The following is an 11,234-nucleotide window of genomic DNA, read 5'->3' on the forward strand; positions in this document are numbered from 1 at the left end:
ATTACAGTTCGGTAGTTCTCTCACACAATATATTAATGATGTAGTAAGAGTGATTACCGGTAATTCTGGCAACGTTGGTGAGGAAAGAAGCATAAACGAATGTGTAATAGACAAACCGGGAGCCGAAGAATTCTCTTTGTTTGGTTTTTTCTTCCGCTGTTTGTTTTGCACATAGATCCGCACATCATTCTGTGGTAGTAGTCCATTATGTATTTTATGTCCTTACGGAATATAAATTACATTTTGCAAGTAATTAAAATTAGTTGGACGTGGAATTTCTGCTCTTCTATGTTATCAAAGCAACTACTTTTGATGCATGTACAGTTTATATGCGTAAACATAAAGTACATATACACAGAAGCGCCAGAGAAACTGGTATAGGCATGCGTATTCAAATACAGATGTATATTAACAGGCAGAACACGGCGCTGTGGCCGGCTACGCCTGTATAAGACAACAAGTGTCTCGCGCAGTTGTTAGAACGGTTACTGCCGCTACAATAGCAGGCAATCAAGACTTAAGTGAGTTTGAATGTGGTGTTATAGTCGGCGCACGAACTATAGGACACTGCATCTCCGAGGTAACGATGAAGTGGGGATTTTCCCATACGACCATTTCATGAGTGTACCGTTAATATCAGGAATCCGGTAAAACATCACATCTCTGACATCCCTGCAGCCGGGAAAAGATCCTGCAAGAACGGGACCAACGACGGCTGAAGAGAATCGTTCGACATGACAGGAGTGCAACACTTCCGCAAATTTCTGCAGATTTCAATGCTGGGCCATCAACAAAAGCCTACGAACCATTTAACTAAACATCAACAGCATGGGCTTTCGGACCCGAACGCCTACTCGTGTACCCTTGATAACTGCACGACACAAAGCTTTACGCCCCGCCAGGACCCGTAATGGTCTGGGGCGTGTGCAGCTGGAGTGATATGAGACCCCTGATAGACTCTTACAGGCGACACGTACGTAAGTATCCTATCTGATCACCTGTATCCATTCATGTTCATTGTGCATTCAGGCGGACTTGGGTAATTTCAGCAGGACAATGCGACACCCGACACGATCAGAATTGCTACAGAGTGGCTCATCCAGGTCTACACACTTCCGCTGGACACTAAAATCCCCAGACATGAACATTATTCAGCATATATGGGATGCCTTGCAACGTGCTGTTCAGAAGAGATCTCCACCCCCTCGTACTCTTACGGATTTATGGAGAGACCTGCAGGATTCACGGTGTCATTTCCCTCCAGCACGACTTCAGACATTAGTAGAGTCCATGGTATGTCGTATTGCGACATTTTATGCGTGCTTGCGGGGGACCTACAAAGTATTAGGCAGGTGTACGAATTTCTTTGGTTCTTCATTGTGTAACTTTCTGTTGTTTTGTACTCAGTAGAGCGTTCTTCATTATGATCAAAGGCAAGAGTTTCCTTTTAACACTGATAAATACAAAAGTTGGTTATGAATAACAGGTAACTTTTATATGAGATCGAAGAAGTATTGATTCGATGTTTGTTATATTTTTGTATTATGTTTTATAATTTTCCTTTTTTGGTTGAGAAAATTGCGTTTTCTAGCACTACATGATAAATCTGTATTGTAATATTTATTTTTGTCTATCAACCTCCTGTTTCACACTATTGTAGTTGTCGTTGTGGTCTAAAGTCCAGAGACTCGTTTGATACAGTTCTCCGAGGTACTCTATCGTGTGCAAGCTTTTTCATCTCTACTGCAGTCTACATCCTTCTGGATCTGCTCAGTGTATTCATCTCTTGGTCTCCCCCCTATGATTTTTAGACTCCCCGCTGCCCTCCAACCCTAAATTGGTGATCCCTTGAAGCCTCAGAATATGCCCTACCAACCGACCCTTTCTTCTAGTCAAGTTGTGCCACAAATTCGTCTTCTCCCCAATTCTTTTCAGTACCTGCTCATTAGTTACGTGATCTACCCCTTTAATCTTCAGCATTCTTCTGTAGCACCACATTTCGAAAGCTTATATTCTCTTCTTGACTAACTATTTATCGTCGATGTTTCACTTCCATTCATAGCTACATTCCATACAAATACTTTCACAAAAGATTTTCTGACACTTAAATCTACAGTCGATGTTAACAAATTTCTCTTCTTTAGAAACGCTTACCTTGCTATTGCAGTCTGCACTTTATATTCTTTCTACTTCGACCAACATCAGCTTCCCAAGTAGCAAAACTCATCTGCTAATTTACGTGTCTCATTTCCTAATCTAATTCCCTCAACATCACCTGATTTAAGTCGACTACATTCCATTATCTTTGTTTAACTTTTGTTAATGTTTATGTTATATCCTCCTTTCAAGATACTGTCCATTCCGTTCAACTGCTGTTCCAAGTCCTTTGCTGTCTCTGATAGAATTACAGTGTCGTCGGCAAAACGGAAAGTTTTTCTTTTTTTTTCTTCTCTATGGATTTTAATTCCTACTCCGAAATTTTCTTTTGTTTCCTTTACTGCTTGCTCAATATACAGATTGGATAACATCGGGGATAGGCTACAACCCTGTCTCACTCCCTTCCCAACCACTATGTCCCTTTCATGCCCCTCGACTCTTATAATTGCCATCTGGTTTTTGTACAAGTTGTAAATAGCCCTTCGCGCCCTGTATTTTATCCCTTCAGAATTTGAAAGAGAGTGTTCCAATCTTCATTGTCAAAAGCTTTCTCTAAGTCTACAAATGCTAGAAACGTAGGTTTACTTTCCGTTAATCTATCTTCTAAGATTAGTCGTAGGGTCAAGATTGCCTCGTGTGTTCCAACATCTTCTACCAGTTTTTCCATTCGTCTGTAAAGAATTCGTGTTAATATTTTGCAGCCGTGACTTATTGAACTGATAGTTCGGTAACTTTCACACCTGCCAATATCTGCTTTCTTTGGGAATGGAATTATTATAGTCTTCCTGAAGGCTGAGGGTATTTCGCCTGTCTCAAACGTCTTGCCCACCAGATGGTAAAGTTTTGTCAGGGTGGGCTGTCCAAAGGCCATCAGTAGATCTAATGGAACATTGTCTACTACCGGGGCCTTGTTTTGACTTAGGTCTTTAAGTGCTCTGTCAAATTCTTCACGTAGTAACATATCTCCCGTTTCATCTTCATCTACGTCCTCTTTCATTTCCATAATATTGCCCTCAGGTACATCGCCCTTATGTAGACTCTCTATATTCTCCTTGTACCTCTTCTTTGCTTACAACTAGTTTTTCACATGAGCTATTGATTATTATACAAGTGGTTCTCTTTTCTCCAAATGTTTCACATTACCGATCAACAACTTTCGAATAGAATCTGATTTAAGCGTTGAAAGTTGCGGTTTTTCACATTTCCGATCAACAACTTTCGAATAGAATCTGATTTAAGCGTTGAAAGTTGCGGTTTTGCTATAAATACTGTTTATTCTTTAGCAACAGAGTAACTATGAAAAACAAAAATGTTCATTAGACTACCCTGTCGTTTATACACCCTCATTCATTTCATAGCTTCCCATTTTTAAAAGAATCTAGTAAGAGACTGATCGCATACATATGCGATAACGCCTGATAGATATGCAACTCATGTAACACACAGGTAATGTGCTTAAGACTTTTACTGGCCAAAGCTGTTAGGAAATTTATGGTAAGGTCTTATGGGACCAAACTGCTATCGGTTCCTAAGTTTACACAGTACTTAATCTAATTTAAACTAACTTACGCTAAGGACGACACACACACCCATACCCGAGGGAGGACTCGAACCTTCAACGAGGGAAAGCTGTTAGGAAAGCTACCGTAGTTTACGCTTACTTAAAAGGGGGGGGGGGTTTGCATATGAGAAAATACGCGGATGTGTACAAGATAATGTAATTTCTACTGTTGGAGAGATAATTGAAACAAATTTTAGACATGTTTTCATTATGTTATTAGCTATAGTCTGGATTTTTTCAATTTTTTTGTCAAATAATTTGATCAGGCCGTTGCTGGATACTTTTAGAACACATACTATCAAATGATGAACATTTTCTCAAAGATAACTCTAATTATCACAGTTCTTAGTAATTAGATAAAGAAATTTTTGTACCAATTTTTCAATATTAGTCTTAGAACTCTCACAACAGTTTTGTTAACTTATGTGTACATGCGCAGCAATTTTTATTTCACAAAAATTTAAATACACTTTGAGGAATTTTGTGCCACAGGAAGTTGTGTTATGGTATGTACAAAGTCAGTAGCTACTGCGGTGGTTCAGCAGCAAATGTTCATAGACTGAAACATGAAAGTTGCAGGAAGTGCATAAAAAAGATTTTGCTGGCACTTCTATCGGAAACAGTATCTTTATGTTGACCATAACCACAGATTTGGTCTTTTGGTTTTCACATAGCTCTTGTCTTCTAGTCTGATGCTCCTGTCGTGCCCTTCTGGCAATATCCTTCATGACATTTCAGAACCAGCAATAAACACATCATAAGTCTTCTTCAATAGCGTTTCAGTAAAGCAAGTGGCGGCAAATCCTAATCTCATAATGATACTGATTCTTCCTGTGTCACCATTATTGAACCCCACACAAGTACCATAAGAGCAAATTTAAAAAAAAATATAGCATATGAGAAAAATGATTTTTTTTTAGTGTCTCTTTTAAATGAGGTTATTAAAGCTTCTGTTTGGGTTTTGTGTTCGACGAGGTGTGCATTTCTTTAATAAATTATCATTAATCGCATAGTAAATGGACTCATTGCCCTCTATACTCTACAGATGTCTTCTCTGATGGTAGGAAACAATAAACTACTGCAAACAACAAGAGAGTCACCTAGAAAAGGAGCTCGGCGCTATACATTGGTTGAAACAAGATGGCTTTGTAGCACGAATTAAACGGTGAAAATTGTAGATTGTATTTCTAACATGCTACAGAAATATCTGATGTCAAAAAATATGTCAACATTTTGACCAATTTTGCGTATATCGCCCCTTAAAGAAGCATACTTTAGACTACGGTAGTTTCACAATTGTGCAGGGTATTCAGAAATTCCCGTTACAGACTTCTTGACTTGCAGAGGGGAGGGAGTGTGTAATATTTTGAGCTGGAACCAATGGTCTACAACGTACCGTTTCCGTACTACAGCCGTTTGAAAACATGTTGGTAATGCGACCACATTTACAAGTAATTTATTAGGCATGACACAGTACATCACTTGAGTTACCATTCCTCTCATTAATAACAAAAGAAACATGCGTACTTGCTCGTGTACTCGTTGACGAATTCTCTTCAGCGCGATGCAGTACGGCCCCCTCAAATTCGGGCGTGCGGCGTCTCCTTGGAGCACTACAGTCACGCCTGCTGTCGTTGAAGGTACGCCTGTCTCGAATCTGTTCCTTAACTACGGAGAAAATAGAATGCTATGGAGTCGGATGTTGTGGATAACGATATTGATAAAGGTGTGAGTTTCGGCATAAAGAAGGATCATGTCGATGTATTCTGCAAACGTTTACTCAGCCACGTTGCTCTAACACGCGAAAGACGCTTGAACCAGTCAGATAGGGAGGACAGACGTCAAATGACAACAGCCGACACTACGTAAGCATCCCGTGCAATGATTACAGTGTGCATATCTACACTACTGGTCATTAAAATTGCTACACCAAGAAGAAATGCAGATGATAAACGGGTATTCAGTGGACTAATATATTATACTAGAACTGACATGTGATAACATTTTTACGGAATTTGGGTGCATAGATCCTGAGAAAACAGTACCCAGAACAACCACCTCTGGTCGTAATAACAGCCTTGATACGCCTGGGCATTGAGTCAAACAGAGCTTGGATGGGGTGCACAGGTACAGCTGCCCATGGAGCTTCAACACGATAGCACAGTTCATCAAGAGTAGTGACTGGCGTATTGTGACGAGCCAACTGCTCTGCCACCATTGACCAGATGTTTTCAATTAGAGAATGTGCTGGCCAGGGCAGCAGTTGAAATTTTCTGTATCCAGAGAGGCCTGTACGGGACCTGCAACATGCGCTCGTGCATTATCCTGCTGAAATGTAGGGTTTAGCAAGGATCGAATGAAGGGTAGAGCCACGGGTCGTAAAACATCTGAAATGTAGCGTCCACTGTTCAAAGTGCCGTCAATGCGAACAAGAGGTGACCGAGACGTGTAACCAGTGGCACCCTATACCATCAAGCCGGGTGATACGCCAGTGTGGCGATGACGAATACACGCTTCCAATGTGCGTTCACCGCGATGTCGCCAAACACGGATGCGACCATCATGATGCTGTAAACAGAACCTGGATTCATCCTAAAAAATGACGTTTTGCCATTCGCGCACCCAGGTCCGTCGTTGAGTACACCATCGCAAGCGCTCCTGTCTGTGATGCAGCATTAAGGGTAACCGCAGCCATGATTTCCGAGCCGATAGTCCATGCTGCTGCAAACGTCATCGAACTGTTCGTGCAGATGGTTGTTGTCTTGCAAACATCCCCATCTGTTGACTCAGGGATCGAGACGTGGCTGCACCATCCGTTACAGCCATGCGGATAAGATGCCTGTCATCTCGACTGCTAGTGATACGAGGCCGTTGGGATTCAGCACGGCGTTCCGTATTACCCTCCTGAACCCACCGATTCCATATTCTGCTAGCAGTCATTGGATCTCGACCGTCGTTGAGTACACCATCGCAAGCGCTCCTGTCTGTGATGCAGCATTAAGGGTAACCGCAGCCATGATTTCCGAGCCGATAGTCCATGCTGCTGCAAACGTCATCGAACTGTTCGTGCAGATGGTTGTTGTCTTGCAAACATCCCCATCTGTTGACTCAGGGATCGAGACGTGGCTGCACCATCCGTTACAGCCATGCGGATAAGATGCCTGTCATCTCGACTGCTAGTGATACGAGGCCGTTGGGATTCAGCACGGCGTTCCGTATTACCCTCCTGAACCCACCGATTCCATATTCTGCTAGCAGTCATTGGATCTCGACCAACGCGAGCAACAATGTCGCGATACTATAAACCGCAATCGCGATAGGCTACAATGCGACCTTTAACGAAGTCGGAAACATGATGGTACGCATTTATCCTTACACGAGGCAACACAACAACGTTTCACCAGACAACGTTTGGAAACGTTCCTGATGTTGAGAGGTGGCATGAGCCCCCTCTCATATGTCTATCTTACGATTCTCCTCTCTAATTGCATGCGGTGGAAAGTTGCTATTCCTTCACACGCGGACTTCCCACGCAGTGTCTCTCGTCACCTGGGTGGTCCGGTGACAGGCGGGCTCTGCTGATTTTGAAAGGGTGTGAGGGAGTCGAGTGAATGCTTTCCAGACGCCGACATTGTCAAGAGACACGCCCGCAGGGGCCTGAAGTAGTGGATGGGCTAGAGGTTCTGTTACTTCGCAGAAACTTAGCGAAAACACTTTCTGGCGGGCTACCAGCGAGGCGTGGGAATGACTTGTGTACCCAGGCAGTTGTGGTGGGCAAATTCCAGCGCTTTCTGCAAAATCGTAACTGTGATTGGCTTGCTCAGGGCATAGCTCCGTGACGTAGCAAAATCGGCGCAGAAATTGGCGCCAAGAATCTCCATTGGTGGAATGGTAGTGCTCCGGCATTGGAGTGGAATTTTCCGCCGGTTTTCGAGTTGCTGATTGGAACGGTTAACCACGGCCACTGTTGTGGGGGCGGGAATGTTCTGTGTTCGGTTTTGTACGGGTGCTCTTGTGGGGTAGTCGGCTCTCGCCTTTCAGTCGGAGTAGGTTACAACACTGAGCTATCGCTGCTCTGGACAGCCTGCCTTCCGTTGGCTGTCTAATATACTTTTATTTGATTGTAACTGTTTAACGAAGCTGCTGAAGTTACGAATTCAACGTAACTTTCCGAGTACAGTTGGCAATTGAGCGTTCTGCGTACAAGCGGCCTATGTTGTCTGTCTTGGGCAGTTTTGGCTAAAGTTGACTGTATCGGAGTTACTGTTTGATTTCGCTTGTGAAAATCAATCACTGTACCGTCAGTGATTGTGTGGCGAGCCTTCTTCGTCTCCCTCAGAGGCGCATTTGTATTGATAGGAAGTCTTTAGTCTGGAACAACCAGACCAGGACAATATGTTTCGGGCTATACTCGCGACATTATCATCACCACGACGGGACGTCGAAGCAACCAGCCATCACTTCCAGTACGCCAGATCGTGTCCTTGCAGCTAAGAAAACAGCTTGGTAATGTACGTCCGCAGCACCGGCAAAGCAGGCATTTTTGCTAGGCGATAATCAGAGCTCAGCAGAGCGCGCCTGTTCATCTTTTATAACTTTGTTCTATCTTGGGTGTTCATTGTCTGAGTTCTCACTAATGTAGCAGCAATTAATGTTGGGTTAGCTGTGTGTCTCTCTTAAGATTTGAGTTGCAAGGAATTGGCTCCACATACCACTTCGTCATAAACGTCATAATCTAGTTTAGGTACAACTTCACCTTCACAGCGTTTATTTGAGTATCCAATTTGAGCCAATTTGATGTATTGTAAATGTTTCATGTGTTTTTGTTTATTATTTTGTGTTTAGTCTTAATAAATCACATTGTTATTTTGGACAGAACTTTCATTCTGTTAATCGGTAGAGCAACCCTATCATTTCTCACTAATTTATCAAATTAAATTATTGCAGGTGCCAAACTCTTTTCTACTCCACTTGCAGGGTTGATTACAATCAGTTTGCGTATCTTTTTAATCCATGTGCAACAGCAAAAGTAGGAGTTAGAATAGGGGGGGGGCTTAGAGCATCATTTACATAGGTAGATTCTAGAAGAATTTAGTGTTAAATACACTGCTAGCCTCGGCACATCGCAATGTCAGCACGTTGTAGCTGTCACGACCGGCGCCAAACTTGTGTCAATGCTCTGAAAAGCCAATCATTTGCATATCACAGCATCTTCTTCCTGTCGGTTAAATTTCGCGTCTGTAGCACGTCATCTTCGTGGTGTAGCAATTTTAATAGCCAGTAGTGTACCTGTCAAATATGTTGTCAAACGGCTGTAACAAGGAAATGGTACATTTCCTGACATGAGTTCCAATTCAAAATATTGTGTACTCACTCCCCTAGTGAAGTCCTAGAAGTTTGTAACTGGAATTTCCGAACACCCTGTATATACAAATTGATAGTGATTATAGACATTTTTGGGCGTCTACTTCTAGAATAATTGGAAATAGGGTATTTGTACCTATGGATTCGTCGCTTCTAATGGCCATTTCCGTCACCGTTCAGAAGACAAACGTTCTTCTTCTGTTATCCCTAAAATCGGGTGATGGGAGCATTTTTTTTTTATTTTTTCATGAGTCACCCTCGAGTAAGGTAGGAACCATTCTGCACCAGGGCCATTCCTACCTGTAAGTGTCCTCACATCTTTCATTTAATGATGGATAGTTACGCGGCTCCAGAAGCTCAAAATATGTGTCAGGCTATTCGCTGGCGCGGGGCATACCTCTCCTTATTTTTCTCACCTCCAGAGAAAAGGCTCGGCATTTTACTGCCTCCGTAATAAAATCCTTTCAGACGGAGGAACTTTCCCCTGCCTTCGGTTAAAATTCCGTTTCGTAGATATAAATCCTTTTCTCGTCGTCGCGAAATGGCTCGTAAAGCAAGTGCCGAGCACAGTTAGGCAAGATCGGCCGAGCTCGCGCACAGTTACGCCGGACCAATTACGTGCGGCTTCTGCGCGGCAGCTGGCGGGCGCAGAGAGAGGAAGGAGGGGCGTGCCGCGTCGCACGGCGTCGCACGCCGCACCCCTCAGCCGCTCGGACCACTGCGGCCGTATCACGGACATCGCCTGTGGGGGCGTCTGGACGGCCGCTAATCTGGCGACTGCCATCTACGAGCGTCCCTTCCCCCCCCCTCCTGCCCCCTCCTCACCCCCTGCAGATACCATCGACACTCACATCCGCAGTAGAGCACTGCGTGCGGGGTCAACGGCTGAGGGCCCGCCCCCGCAGCCGCCGCCTCCGCCACCGCCGCTCCCGCCGCCGCCTATAGCGCAGTTCCTTCACGTTAGCGCGCATCCGGCCGTTTCGGGCGCACTTCTCTCCCCGGCGGCTCATCCATATTTGATTTCACGTGCCGGGCAGGACAAGGATATTTGAGGCTCTGAGAGCGCCGCTGGAATGCGCCGCGCCGAGAGGGGACACTCGCGATTTTGGCGCGCTCCTCGTGACGTACTGTACCGTCCGAGTGGCAATTTCTGCGCTGTATGATCCAGCGTGTGTGCTTCACCACGACACAAATGGAAAAGACTCGTCTTCCTTGTGTGGCGGTTCGCTGTTCTAGAGAATTATAAGAGGCGACAAAAAATTTCCTTTGAGGGCGTCGCTGGTGATAATCTACAGCGTCCCCATACTCCCTTGTCTCGAATGGTATTTGATTTGTTTTAACGTAAGTACTTACCGGAGTATTAAGTCCCCAGCATATCGGTATGTTTCCCATCGTGCTGTACACACATTCCCATACACCTTCAAGTTTTTCTTGACATATTTTTGAGCACGTCCGGTGTTACAGCGCCAGGAAACTGAATTGCTTCAATCTTTTCCACTGACCTACAATAAAATTGCGCAGGTCTCGGAAGCTGATTCAGATTTGAACATTTTGCTAAAATACATTCGCACATCTTGGTCTCGTTCCTTGCATAGCATTAAGAACTCTGTACTGCGCCGATACTTTGCCCGTCGGCCTAGCCTCGCTGTACAGAAAGGTGTGGTTCTTTTTCAGAATGACAATGGACAGTCACGTGTGTTGATCCTAAAGGTTTGCCAAAAGAAGTGTTGCAGTTACTGGGGGACTGGGACGCTGTACTTGGCAGGTTATGGACGCCCATCCATACTCCGCAAGCCACCTGGCGGTGTCTGGCGGAGGGTACTTTGAGTACCTCTATCGGTTCTCCCTTCTATTCCAGTCTCGTATTGTTCGTGCAAAGAAAGATTGTCGGTACGGCCCTGTGTGGGCTCTAATCTCTCTGATTTTATCCTCATGGTCTCTTCGCGTGATATACGTAGGAGAGAGCAATATACTGCTTGACTCCTCGGTGAAGGTATGTTCTCGGAACTTCAACAGAAGCCCGTACCGAGCTACTGAGCGTCTCTCTCGCAGAGTCTTCCACTGGAGTTTATCATCTCCGTAACGCTTTCGCGATTACTAAATGGTCCTGTAACGAAGTGCGCTGCTCTCCGTTGGATCTTCTCTATCTCTT

The 11,234-nt window shown here is 44.3% G+C and overlaps 1 protein-coding gene across 1 annotated transcript in view; it reads left to right on the top strand.

Moving 5' to 3' along the window:
• LOC126176375 (uncharacterized) overlaps window positions 1–10,134 on the top strand; it is a 73,980-nt gene extending 63,846 nt beyond the window's left edge. Inside the window, exon 2 of the mRNA XM_049923532.1 lies at window positions 9,721–10,134. Within this exon, the coding sequence (XP_049779489.1) occupies window positions 9,721–10,134 (414 nt within the window). The remainder of the gene's footprint in view (window positions 1–9,720) is intronic.
• The last annotated feature ends 1,100 nt before the right edge of the window (window positions 10,135–11,234 follow it).

The sequence above is a fragment of the Schistocerca cancellata genome, chromosome 3 (genome assembly GCF_023864275.1).
Source record: "Schistocerca cancellata isolate TAMUIC-IGC-003103 chromosome 3, iqSchCanc2.1, whole genome shotgun sequence".
Lineage (NCBI taxonomy): Eukaryota > Metazoa > Arthropoda > Insecta > Orthoptera > Acrididae > Schistocerca > Schistocerca cancellata.